Source organism: Lontra canadensis, unplaced genomic scaffold, assembly GCF_010015895.1.
Source record: "Lontra canadensis isolate GAN:19392208 unplaced genomic scaffold, GSC_riverotter_1.0 scaffold218, whole genome shotgun sequence".
Lineage (NCBI taxonomy): Eukaryota > Metazoa > Chordata > Mammalia > Carnivora > Mustelidae > Lontra > Lontra canadensis.
Window position 1 is genome coordinate 253,246 of NW_022631212.1, and position 13,670 is coordinate 266,915.

At 53.8% G+C, this 13,670-nt stretch overlaps 1 protein-coding gene across 1 annotated transcript; it reads right to left on the reverse strand.

The window, feature by feature from the left end:
* Positions 1–1,434: 1,434 nt before the first annotated feature.
* On the reverse strand, positions 1,435–10,127 carry ASB16 (ankyrin repeat and SOCS box containing 16). Its single transcript, XM_032849050.1, has 5 exons — positions 9,737–10,127; positions 7,464–7,731; positions 3,933–4,425; positions 3,457–3,570; positions 1,435–3,002 (listed from the first exon to the last, which is right to left on the reverse strand). The coding sequence occupies exons 1-5, from the start codon at positions 10,035–10,037 to the stop codon at positions 2,817–2,819; spliced, it is 1,362 nt and encodes a 453-aa protein (XP_032704941.1). The 5' UTR covers positions 10,038–10,127; the 3' UTR covers positions 1,435–2,816.
* Positions 10,128–13,670: the final 3,543 nt, after the last annotated feature.

A 13,670-nucleotide genomic window follows, 5' to 3' on the forward strand; every position in this document is an offset into this window, starting at 1 on the left:
CTCCCTGGTTCCTTCCCGGCAGGGACTACCCTTTGCAAGGGCTGCATTGTATTCCAGAGGAAGGATTTGTGCACCACCTCCCACATGTCGCGTTGTTGCTGGCAGTGCTGGGGTGAATGTTCCGTGCGTACCAGCCTTTTCAGGAATGGGGAGCGGTGTTTAAGGGTAAGGGTGCTGCTAGATTGCCTACCAAAGAAAGCAATTTCCTTTTCCCACCAACAGGATGAGCAAGAATTTATATCTTTAGATCTTCATGGGTGCTCCCTGTTATTGACCTTCACCATTTCCCTCTATCTATCGGGGGAGCAGTATCTTCTGATTGCTTTAATTTGCATTTCCCTCATGGCTGGTGAGGTCGACTCGTTGATTGGGCAAAGAGCGGAGTGTCCAGTCTCTGCAAAGCCCTGCACAGCCACCAAGTCACCAGAGGTCGAATAAAACAGGTGCCGTTCCCATCCTCCCAGGTGAAGGAAATGAAATCTTTTTTTCCTTTTTTTTTTTTTTAAAGATTTTATTTATTTATTTGACACAGAGAGAGAGATCACAAGTAGGCAGAGAGGCAGACAGAGAGAGAGAGAGAGGAAGGGAAGCAGAGAGCTTCTGCTGAGCAGAGAGCCCAATGTGGGGCTCGATCCCAGGGCTCTGGGATCACGACCTGAGCCGAAGGCAGAGGCTTTAACCCACTGAGCCACCCAGGCGCCCCAGGAAATGAAATCTTTTAGTTGCAGATTTCTTCCCCTAATATTTTATCTTTCACTTGTGTTTATGATTTGGTGCTTTTATAATCAAATTTAAATTGTTTCTGCATCCAGATCCTTTAATCTTTTCTTTTATGCTTTCACCCAGGAAAATCTCCTACCCCAAATAATACTCATAATCTCATGTATCTCTCAGGTTTTTTTTTTTTTTAAGATTCTTATTTATTTACTTGACAGACAGAGATCACAAGTAGGCAGAGAGGCAGGAAGAGAGGAGGAAGCAGGCTCCCCGCTGAGCAGAGAGCCCGATGTGGGACTCGATCCCAGGACCCTGAGATCATGACCTGAGCCGAAGGCAGCGGCTTTAACCCACTGAGCCAGCCAGGCGCCCCCCGCAGTTGTTTTTTTAAGTGGGTCTTTTGTCATAGTTGTAAATACAACAGAAAAGGCTGAGCTCGCTGGGGTCTGCCTCCTGGAAGAGGGTAGACAGCTCAGCATCTTCCTCCCCACACCGTCCCCACAACCTGAGAGCGAGGCTTCCAGCTCAGGCCCAGGACCACAGAGCATTTCTTTCTCTTCCGTCCGGCCTTTTGGCTCTGCGAAATGAAAGCCAACATTTCTTCTAGAAAGGAGAGTTTGTGGCTCTACATAAGAAGGTACAAAACTGTCTTTGCATTGGAGAAAGGGAAGGAATCTCTGCAGATACAACTCTCCACAGAGGCGAGGAGGTCAGCTGCGGGAGGCCGACCCTGGGACTCCTGTCCCGTCTCTACTGTGTGACTCCAAATGATAATGGCAGTGGACAGCCCAAGGTCCCTCAGCCAAAGGCCCCTCCTGTGGTGGGTACTACAGGCTTGGGGTCTGGCAATGGCCCTCTGTTGTTCTTATACCCTTTTTCCTATCACGAGAGCAACAGTTGCTCTGTGGTGAGGCGATAAACATAGAGTGAGGGGCACCTCAGGCACATGTGACCTAACGCATTCACGCTTGGGTTCTGGGGACACATTGTTTATTTGCATTCACAAACACTGGCTTGGCTTAAAAGATTCCTCTTAAAGATGAAGGATGGTACTTTTGACTCTGGGACCAGAGGAGGGTATGAGGGAGTGAAGGGACAGCTAGTGGCTTGTCTGTCACAGGCCCTTAGAGACCACACATGTAATGATCATTGTTTAAGACATCGTGCATCCCTGGTTGGGGCAGGGTAGGGGGGAGACTCGACCATAAAAGGGTCCCAGGGATCATGCATTTCTTCCTTCCTAAACAACCATTTGCTGAAATGCCTTTTCAAGGAATACAGTCCCAGTCCCAGCCAAGCTGAGGCAGGCACAGTCCCTTAAGTAAGTAAGTGCAGTCCAAGGAAGGCTCTGAGGAGACCGTGCTATTGGGCTGAGTCAAATTAGCTTTGACCCAGACCAAAAAAATGTAGGAAGGGTGTGTACCAGGCAGAGGGAACAGCACATGTAGAATGCCCAGAGGCCAATCAGAGCAGGTCATATCCAGGAACCCGTAAGTCTGCCTGGTTTGGTGAGGCTGGATTACAGGAACCTCAGAGAGGGAAGGGCAAACAGAAGGCCAGAGAGCTTGGCGGAGGCAGGGGAGGAAGATGGGTCTCCCTTACTGAATTTAGATTTTAGCCTGACCGGCGAGGAGACACCAGGAATCAGAGTTGTGATTCCCAAAAGAAACTCCGGCATCCTTGTGCGGCGTGGGTTTCAAGACCAAGCAGGGAGGGCCTCCCTTCAAGCAACAAAGGCAGTTGGGGCCGAGGCAGTTGGGGCACAGGCAGAGTAGCTCACTCTTTAGGAGGCCAAACAGGTACACGGATCGGGGGGCAATAAGGATCACCCCCAACTGGCTTGGGCTGGAGGGGCCATCCGCTTAAGCAAAAGAGACAGAGGCGGATGAAGGCTGAGTCTGCAGACTATCCCATTGGAAGCTGAAGCTCAGGTCGGGCGGGAGGTCAGCAAGTAGCTCTAGAAGCCAGTGAATGGGGGAGCTGGCCGGGGAGGGCACAGGGCGTGTAGACAAGAGAGCCAGGGGTTGGTCCTCCAGGGTTGTAGGGAGACGACGGATGGAGGGGGCAGTATGAGCTCCGGGAGCACCCTCGCCTAGGGCTCACTGGATACGCCCCTCAATACGCAGCAGCAGGTAGTCCCTGAGGACAGGGGGCAGGGGGAGGTGGGCGGCGGCCTGTCGGCATCGGCTGCCCAGCTGAGCACGCACAGCCAGCCGGGCCAGGTGCTGCAGCCGCCTCGGCTGGTTTGCCATGCTCAGGGCTGAGATGTAGAAGGCTTCGTGCTCCTAAGCCAGGAGTGGAACACAATCAGATGGCCCAGCACCCTTGACCCTGCCCTTCCATCTGGGGATGACTTAGCACTGGGGGCCCCGGGGAATTTGCAATACCGACCCGGGGGTTTGGTGCGTCTTGAAAGACTTGGGTTCAGAGCCCAGAAGCCCTGCAGAGGTCATGGAAGATGGGACCACTCTGTAGGGTGGGGGCTCGGCCATGTCTGCACCCACCACTCCGCAGATGCTGGCACAGTGCCCTCTGAGTCAGAGCTACCTGATTAATGCCCACGCTGGTACAGTGAGAGAGGCTGGGGAGATGTGTGGGATTAGAGCTTGTTCTGAGCTGCTTGTGGGGGGCACAGGAGACCCTGGGAAGCCCATCCTGGAGGGATGAGGCCTAGGGCTCGTCCTTCCTCTCTATCTCCCCAGTGCCCAGGAAGGAGCTGTGCCCCTGGGGTGGACATACCTGCCACAGCTCTGGGAGGACTGCGTCCATCCAGGTATCACAGGAGGGGACACAAGGGTAGGCATTGAGCAGGACTTCCAGGGCCCGAGGGAAGTTGGCACAGTGTTTCAGCATCTAGGAATCAAAAGAGGGTCTTAGGGTCACCATGGCTCTCCCAGCCTAGGGCAGAACCAAGGTCAGCCTAAGCCAAAGCCTTACTCACATGCACATAACGTCTGAGTCTCTCCTCAGGCCTTCCCCTGCCTCAGTTTACCCCACCTTCTGGGGGCTGCAACCTCTTGGCCCCCACCAGTTTCCTTGGGAGATGTTCTCCTTCCACACGCTACCCTATAGTTCTCAGCGGTCCTTCTCAAGGTGAGGACAGACCTTTGCCTACAGGACCTGGCTCTCAGTCTCTTGTCACCGCCTTCCCTGGTGGTAGGGGAATTCCAGTCACAGGCTCCCCGCGCCTCCTTTCACAGGTTCTCGCCGCTCACCTCCGGGCGCACAGGCTGGGCCCCGTAGTCCAAAAGCGCAGCGAAGAGGACCTCGGGCTCCCAGCTGGGGGCGTCCTGGACGGCCTGCAGGGCGCAGTCCATGGGTGTGTGGCCCGCTGCATTGGGCACTCCGGCGCAGGCGCCATGGCGCAGCAGCAGCTCAGCCAGGGCCCCGCAGCCGTTGGCACAGGCGTTGTGCAGCGGCGTGTGGCGCTTGCGGCCAGCAGCGCGGGCATCAGCCCCCACCTCTAGAAGACGGCGCGCCGCCGCATGGTGCTGTCTGCCGCTGCCCGGGCCCTCGGCCCCCGCGCACGCGGCGTTCAGGGCCGTCTCGCCCTGGCTGGTGCGCAGGTGCACGTTAGCGCCGTGCTCCAGGTAGAGAGCCACGTGCTCCTCCAGGCCGCGAGCCGCTGCCACGTGCAGGGGGGTCACCTCACTGTCCTGTGCCGCCACGTTCACAGTCGCTCCCGCCTCCAGCAGCAGCTTGGCGCACCTGGGGTCAAGGCACAAGACCCAGAGACAAATCCTGAGGGACCAAGACCTGGTCTGCTGTCATCCCTTTCCCCCCTTCCTTCCCATCCTGCATGCCCGCAAGGCGAGCCTTGGTGTCCACCATCAGACTCACGGAAGCCCCATGACCGACAGCAGAGCTGCGAGGTCCACGATGTCACCAGGAGCATCTTCAGTCTTCTGAAGGAAAACTCAGCCAAGGAAGGCAGCAGTACAGCCAAGGACACACAGCAGGGTAGAGGCTGTGCCAGAATGCTCCTCACTGCCTCAGATGGTCCCTCCCAGAATCTGTTTATTTCCTCGGTAAATTCCAATCATGGGCTAATCTTTAGTTCCAAAACCTGACTCCTCGAGCAGATTGGGACCCCAAGACCTGGTTCTGAATCACGTGCCAGTGGTCTCCTAACATTTTGATAGCACAAAAAGTTTTGAAAACCCACTACCGTGTCCACTATGAATGTTACACATAGAAAATTAAAGGGATGGGGAGGCTGGGTGGCTCACTGGGTTGAGCCTCTGCCTTTGGCTCAGGTCGTGATCCTGGGGTTCTGGGATCGAGCCCCACATCAGGCTCTGTGCTCAGCGGGGAGCCTGCTTCCCGCCCCCCCTCTGCCTGCCTCTTTGCTTTCTTGTGATCTCTCTCTCTCTCTCATTGTCAAATAAATAAATAAATAATCTTTAAAAAAAATTAAATTAAATTAAAGGGTATGGGCTGGAAAGAAAAAGGAATAGAAGTCCTAATACTTTCTTCCACCACCAAACTTGAAGAGCACCCTTCCAGACCAGTGACACCCGCTCAAGCAAAGGAAGGCATTTGGGGATCGACCTGCTCCACTTTCCCTTAGAGAAAACAAACAGAACCAAACACCAACAACCAGATTTTAGGGAGCACATGTTTCACGGTCTCCCAGTTCCTGGAAAAACTATAGACCAGAGCATGGGGCACCTGGGTGGCCCAGTGGGCTAAGTGTCTGACCCTTGATTTCTGCTCAGGTCATGGTCTCAGGGTTGTGAGTTTGAGCATCACTGGGGCTCAACACTAGGTGTGGAGACTGCTTAAGATTCTCTCTCTCCCTCTCACCTTCTTCCCCTCCTCGTCCTCCCCTCATCTCCTCATCTCATGGGAGCGCATCCTCTGTCTCTAGAAAAGGCCAGAACACTGTTGAGGCAAATACGCATCATTAATCACCAGGGGGTAAACCAAACATGAAACAAACTCAATGATGCCATTAAACTGGGCACCTGGGTGACTTAGTCGGTTGAGTGTCTGCCTTCGGCTCAGGTCGTGATCCCAGGGTCCTAGGGTCAAGCCCCACATCTCTTTTCATCAGGAAGCCTGCTTCTCCCTCTCCCACTCCCCCTGCTTATGTTCCCTATCTTGCTGTGTCTCTCTCCCTCTGTCAAATAATAAATAAAATCTTTTTTTAAAATGCCATTAAACTAACAGTAATTTATAATTAAAAAGCCAGAATGGCAGCCACTGGAAACCCAGGAGCAGACACAGCAACGCCAAAGAAACCCTGATGAGGCAGGGTCCCTCCCCCTCAAATGGCCAGAATTCCTGCTCCTGTCAGTGCACAGGTCCAGTAGGTGCTTGGCTCAGGGGGCAAAAATGCAGTAGCCGCCAGCCATCTATGAAACTGCTGAACTTATTTCCTCAGTCAATTCTAGTAATGGGCTAGGTTTTGTTTCTAAATACTACATGTAAATAACACTGAAAAGCTCATTCAGTAGGGTTTCAGTAAGTTTCACTTAAAGGGATAAAGTCTGTTGGAAAGCACACTGTGCACTCATAAGCATTCGAGAAAGGGGGCACCTGCGTGGCTCAGTTGGTTGAGTGACTGCCTTGGGCTCAGGTCATGATCCTGGAGTCCTGGGATCAGTCCCGCATTGCATCAGGCTCCCTGCTCAGCAGGGAGTCTGCTTCCCCCTTTGACCCGCCTCCCTTTTATGTGCGTGCTTGCACGGGCCGGCGCTGTCTCTCAAATAAATAAATCTTTTAAAAAAGTTTTTCAAGAAAGGGCTGGAAAGTTGAAATCACTTCTGGGTCCACCACTGATCTGGATCCGGCTAGGGAGAAGTCCCCAGCATGAGGGCTGTGGGGTGTCCACCACGGCCAGCCCTGGCTGTGGACCTGATTTTTTTAAAATTTAATTTAATTTATTTATTTGACAGACAGAGATCACAAGTAGGCAGAGAGGCAGACAGAGAAAGAGAGGGAAGCAGGCTCCCTGGTGAGCAGAGAGCCTGATGCAGGGCTCGATTCCAGGACCCTGGAATCATGACCTGAGCCGAAGGCAGAGGCTTTAACCCACTGAGCCACCCAGGCGCCCCTGTGGACCTCATTTTTGAAAGTACAAATACCATCACGCAAGAGGTCAAAAAGCCCGTTGTTGTTGTTGTTGTTGTTGTTGTTGTTTTAAAGTATAGTTGACACTCAATGTTACATTAGTTTCAAGTGTATAACTTAGTGACTTGACAAGTTTATACATTATGCTCTGTTCGCAAGTGTAACTACCATCTGTCCTGTTACAGTACAGTGCTATTACAATATCACTGACTTACACTGAGCCTTTTATTCCCAAGCCTTACTCATTCCATAATCAGAAACCTGTATCTCCCACTCCCCTTCATCCATTTTGCCCAAACTTCCACGCTCCTTCTCCAAAAAAACTGTTGATCTTAAAAATGTGGGAGGAGGGAATTTGGGGGGAGGCCTTGCACTAAGGTTGGGAAACATCTTTCTTGATGCTCACCTTAAAACAGGTAAGAATTCGGCTACAGAGGACTCAAAGGGGATAGAGGACTACAGCTGAACAGGGTTTTCCAAAAAGGCAACAAGGCTTCTGCCTCCTGGGCTTAGCATATGTGACCTTGGACAAGTCCCTAAACCTTTCTGAGCCTCAGTTTTCTCACCAGTGGAATGAGATCTGTCTCCCAGACTGTTGTGAGGATGTGGGTATGTGAGGTGTATACACACACACACACACACACACACACACACCTCCCCCAGGTACCTACTGCAAGGACTCAGGCGCTGTACAGAGGTGCAAGGGGGTCGTGCCCTCCTCGGACAACACGTTGGCCTTGGCACCGAAGGTCAGCAGCAGCTGCACACAGTCAGACTGGGCGCGGGCGCAGGCCTCATGCAAGGCTGCCCGCCCCCCAACCCGGGCATCCAGCTCGGCTCCCTGCCGGATCAGGTGGCGGGCACAGTCAGTGTAGCCTCGGCTGGCAGCGATGGTGAGGGGCGCTGTCTGCTTTGTCTTGGGGGTCAGCACCCAGAACCCTGGGGAGAGCAGGCAGTGTTGGGGAGAGGTGCATGAGACTCAAGGGCAGGCCCTGACCGTGGCTGTCCCTCTGTACCCTTGGCCCAACATGTATCATGCCCCAGGCTGTAGCTGTGGAGAGGGGCTCATTCAAGCCCTCAACTGGGAGTGTGTATTGGAACTGCCTCTCAGAACAGTTTGTCAATCTGTACAGTATGTGTGTCATAGAAAAAAAAAGGTAATTGCTCTTTAAAATCACAAGGGCAATGGAAGGAGAGTTAATCCTGTTAAGGAAACCTCTGGCTCTTTGAGCTCCTGATGGATTCCTTGGCTCCTGGTAGTTCACTAGGGTGTTCTGGCTGTGGGCTTGGGGGTGGGTCTGAGCTCTACATGGAAGGGCCTGGCGCTGAGCTTGGGAGTGACCAAGGATCCTAGTTTGGAGTTCTAGGATATTCCTGGGGCCGATGGGGAAGAGAAGAGTGGAAGTGGGGGCAGAGTAGAGGGGGAGAATAAGAGATGGGGGCGGGGAAAGAAGAGTGGGCTGAGAGGCTCATCTTGGGACCCCAAATCTACCCAGTCTATTTGGGGGCTAGTTATATAAATCATGGGACCCTCATACAATATGAATTTTGCGACTATTTAAAATATTAGGTGGGGACAGGGAGCCTGGGTGGCTCGGTCAGTTAGGTATCCTACTCTGGATTTTGGCTCAGGTCATGATCTTGGGGTCCTGAGATGAGTCCCACAGTGGGCTCCACACTCAGTGGGGAGTCTTCTGGAGATTTTCTTTCTCCTCCCCCCTCTCACCCTCTCCACCACATGTGCAATCTCTCTCTTTCAAATTAAAAAACTATATATTATGTGGGGAGGCCTGGCTGGCTCTGTTGGTGGAGCATGTGCCCCTTGATCTCAGGTTTGTGAGTTCAAGTCCCACGGTGGGTGCAGAGATTACTTAAAGATAAAATCTTACAGGGGTGCCTGGGTGGCTTAGTGGGTTAAAGCCTCTGCCTTTTTTGCTCAGGTCATGATTCCAGGGTCCTAGGATTGAGGCATCAGGCTCTCTGCTTGGCAGGGAGCCTGCTTCTCTCTCTCTCTCTGCCTGCCTCTCTGCCTACTTGTGATCTCTGTCTGTCAAATAAATAAATACAATATTTAAAAAATAAAATTAAAAAAAAATCTTACTTATTTTTAAAAATTTTTAAAAATTTTTAAAAATTTTAAGTAGGAGTGCTGCCTGGGTGGCTCAGTGTGTTGGGCCTCTGCCTTCAGCTGGAGTCATGATCTTGGGGTCCTGGGATCAAGCCCCGCATCAGGCTCTCTGCTCAGCAGGGAGCCTGCTTCCCCCTCTCTCTGTGTCTGCCTCTCTGCCTGCTTGTGATCTTTGTCAAATAAATAAAATCTTTTAAAAAAATTTTCTTTGGGCGCCTGGGTGGCTCAGTGGGTTAAAGCCTCTGCCTTAGGCTCAGGTCATGATCCCAGAGTCCTGGAATCGAGCCCCGCATTGGGCTCTCTGCTCAGAGGGAGCCTGCTTCCTCCTCTCTCTCTGCCTGCTTCTCTGCCTACTTGTGATCTCTGTCAAATAAATAAATAGAATCTTTAAAAAATTTTTTTTTTCTTTAAGTAGGCTCCATACTCTGTGGGACTTGAACTCTCAACCCTGAGATTAAGAGTCTCATGCTCTCCCAACTGAGCTAGCCAGGTGCCCCTTAAAAATAAAATCTTTACATTATACATATGTGTAATTATATATGTTATATATATAAATTATAATATACATATATATACATACACACATATTCAGAGAAAAGATTGCATTAGAATATAACTGTGTTCCTATGTAATTCACATGGTAATATAATTTTAATCCTGAAAAGACATACAAACCACTAACGATGCCTCATCTCTGCTAAGTGAAAAGCAAAGGTCTAGTCTGTGTTCTGGAAGGAGGATGGGGCCAAGCCTTTCCCGTCCCCATCCCCTCCCTCTTCTCCCTCCGTCCTCCTCGGCCCCGCTGGTGCTCCCTACCCTGTTCAGCTGACCAGGCCAGCTGGTTGCTCACAGTCTCCACAATCATGTTGGCAGCGTCTTCCTCTTGGAACAGGGCTTGGACCTGTTGTAGGTCACCGGAGAACAGAGCGTTGTGCACGGCTGGGTCTCGGCAGCAGCGGCGCGGCCTGGTGAGTCGGGCCCGGGCACTGGGGGGGCACCTTTGGCTCCGGCACTGCTGGGCCGCAGCCCGCCGCCGGTCCTCCCACTCCAGCCACTCCCGCTGCAGGCGGAGAGCCCGCAGCGTGGACGAGGTGAAGGGGAAGGTCTCCTCGGCCATTGGGGAGGGGCCCAGGGGGTCTGGGCGGTGGCAGCTGGGCACAGCCGGGTTCCCCTCAGCCCGACTACCACCCTCGTTCGGAGGAGCCGCCCTGCCCCTCACTCGTGACCCGGCCAGAGGAGCAGCTGAGGCTATAAATAGGTCCTTCCCAGAGCTGGTAAACACCATTTGCCCAGAGTCATGATCCTGGTGTAGAGAAGGTACTGGGCCAACCCCCAGGCCAGGGCCAGGGCCAAGCCCTGCCCCTGTTGATACCCTCTGGAGGGGGCATCATCCCAATCCTCTGGAGTGAACGTCTTGGGTTGGCAAGGTCCCAGGGGAGTGGAACAGTCCATCTGGGAGATGGTCAGGACAGGGAGGGGGAGCCCGAGCCCCTAGCTGCTCAGATTGGCTGGAGGGCAGACCCCAGCCCGGGAAGTAAGGGCCAGTGGAGAGGAGTCCAAACAGCCTTCCAGGGCCTGCAGTGGTCCCGGTAACTGCGCGCTTGTGCACGGGGTTTGCGATAATGACGTCACTTTCACATCCATCTTTACTCCAGGGGCCATACTTCCTGGCTCACGGAGGGAAAAACCTTGGTTTTGACAATGAGTTATACAATCGGGCTAAGGACCACAGTGGAACACCTCTGAAATGGGTGCTTTTCTGTCAATTTAAACCATGAGGAACTGAAGGCTTAACAAGGTAAAATTTCTCACTCAGGGTCACAGCTGGTGAGCGGTGGAGGACTAGGACTAGGACTAGGACCCCAGCTGGCCAGACAGCGTAGATGGAGCACTTCGGCTCCCGCTGCTGTGGCCACCTGAGGATGGACAGTGATGGGAGCCTCTCCCCCACCCTCCTAGCACGACAGCACGATCTCTAGAAACCACCCGCTACAAATCTTGTGTCCCTCCAGCCCCCAGCTCCTAAAATGGCTCATCTGCCTGCCTGAGGAAGGCCAAGGGGTTGACCCAGGCAACTCTGGGGACTCTGACCAAAGAAACCTTCAAGCCACAAATCCATTCACCCTCAGGAGAAAGCAGCTTTGCTTCCAGAAGCCTCTAGGGGGAGTAATGAAGCCATGAAATAGCACTCGCTGATGCTCTACCAAGAGCCCGGGAAGGGAAGGAGAGGGGAGGGCGGAAAGGGTGCTAGCCCCAGCCTCCCCCTCGGAACTCTCCTAACCCACCCCCCCTCACCCAGTGTGCTGGCGGGAAGCCCCTCAGCCCCGAGGGGTGGCCCCGGTCCGGGGCGCCCTGGCCTGTCTCCCCCAGCGCAATGGACTCCCCCCACTCCCCTGCCCACTGCACTTCCTCCCCTCCCTGGCTCTGCAGCCACCCCAGCTCAGAGACCTCGGACTTCCTCTCCCAGTCCCGCACGCAAACAAGCTCCAGCTCCCATTCTCACGCTGTCCGTCACCGTCTCAGTGCCCCTCACCGGGACTAGCCCAGCCTCCTGGTGTTCCTCTTTGGCCACAGCCTCTCTGCTCTGCCTCCCAAGGGGAAGGATCTGTCTAAAATGGTTCATTTCCTAGTTTGAGAACTTCTGCGGGCTTGCAAGCTCAGCCCTCTCCAGGCAAGCCCAGTGTCTGGGCTCAGAGCCTCATGGCGGCCCTTCAGCCTTCCCGGCCATTCCCTGACCCCTGCTCCGGGAGGACTGCACACAGACTTCATCAAGGGCCTGTCCCGACCTGCTGTGGACGGAAGTCTGCCATGCTGGATGGGGGCTCCAGAGCAGGACCCGAATTTATTCAGCAGGGTCTCTGCAACCCAGCCGGGCCTGGCACACAGTAGGTCTCAATGTGGGGTTTGGGAGCGCTTGGCTCGTTGCAGGCTGGTCCCTTACGTGCAGGGCATTGACTGAGGGCCCTTGTTCTAGGCCAGAACAAACATTCATCTGCCTGCCCTCGTGGGTGGCAGCAGCCCGGGCCGCTTTCGGCACTGCCTTTACCCTGCTCTTCACCCACTCCGGGCCCAGCTTCTTGGTGGTGTTCCAGGGTGGGGGGTTCCCAGATCCCAGAGGGAGGAATGAGATCATGCCCCTCGAGGTCTTGGAGATCCTCAGAGAAAGGCGCCTCTATAAAGGCCGCTGTGATTAACCCTGTTGGAACCCATTCGGTGTTTTAATTGCCCCGCCAACGGCCTGGCTGAGCACCCACAGCTGGGTTCCCAGGGCTGGGAGCTGACAGGGCCGGGTGGGGCCGAGAGGGGCCAAGGTGGGGTAGGCGTCCCCTTCCTTCTGAGGCATACAGTAGCCATGACGTGCGGGGTGCAAGGCTGTGTTGACCTCCTCAGCCTCTCCAAAGCCTTCTTGTCTGTGTCATATAAGCCTGAGGCGACTGGGACTGCAGCCCCATCCCCAGAGATGTCCTGTGTTCTGTCTCCCGTCCTTAGCTTCCTGAGGGCAGAAAAAGGCGGCTTTGACTCCAACCCACACACGAACCCACAGGGAGCCCACTTTAGTGCTAGGGGATTGGACCCCCACCCAGCCTTCTGGGGGCTGAGCCTGTAGGGTGACCAAGCACCCAGAAGCCAGGACCCTGGTCCGGACCATGAGCCCTAGAGATCGGGGCTCAAGGGAGTTGACTGGGGCATGGTAGTGCGGGCCAGGGATATGGGGTGGTTTAGGTGCGGGAAGACCATATAGTATAGGTGGCCTCTGGCCCAGGTCTGAGCGGCATCCGCAGAGCTGGGGGATCAGCAGTGGGCAGGAGAGCTAGAAGCACACATCTGTTCAGGTAGGAGGGCTGCAGGTGAATTAGCCTCTTCTTGCTCCTGGGCTTGGAACACAAAAGTCTTCTAGAATAGGGCCCCACTGCCACCAGCAGCCAGCTGAACGTGGAATTCTTCCAGCACTCGCTCACTTCAGCTTTGAGACTGGGATCCAGGGGATCAGCCTTTCTTTGGGAGAGTAGTACGAAGTAGTACGGAGCCCACAGGAGGCCTCAGACTCACAGCCCCTTAGGGAAGGCAGGGGCTGAGGCAGGGGAGGCCGGCGGTCAGACTAGGGTCTTTAACCCACACTCCCTCCACCACGGGCTGGGGGATGAGTCCTTTCTTCCCTTCATCCCAGAAAGGAAAACAAGGTTGGCAACTTGGTATAATTAGGCCTTTTACACTGCACAGGTGCCCCTTGTCCAGCTCCGGTCTGAAAGGTGGCAGAGCAAAGCTATAGTGACAAGGAGTTGCTGGGCCACACAGGAAAGCAGCATTGGATTATAACCCATCGCATAAAACAATACCCACGGGTCCAGACAGATAGGAATGTAGGACTAAGAAATGCGAGAGAATTCCAAATAATCTGTAGAGATTATTAGTTAATAATAGAATCTATTTATAATCTGTCCTTAGAGAGGGTGGGACATAACTCTTTGTTCCTTAAGTGTGGGCTGCACCCAGTGACTTCCTTCCGAAGAGGACAGTATGAAGATGGAGAAGAAGCAAGTTTACAGTGGAGAAACCTGACAGATACTTCAGTCAGGTCATCAAGGTCAACATCCATCCTTGATGTGTGATGAGAATATGCCTTCCTCTGTGGCCTTCCTCGGCAAAACACACAACCCCGGTGTCATCTTTCTTTAAGGAGACAAATTCCAATAGAGGGCATCCTAGACTATGCCTGACCATCATCTCCGTACTCTCCGCAGCTGTCAGA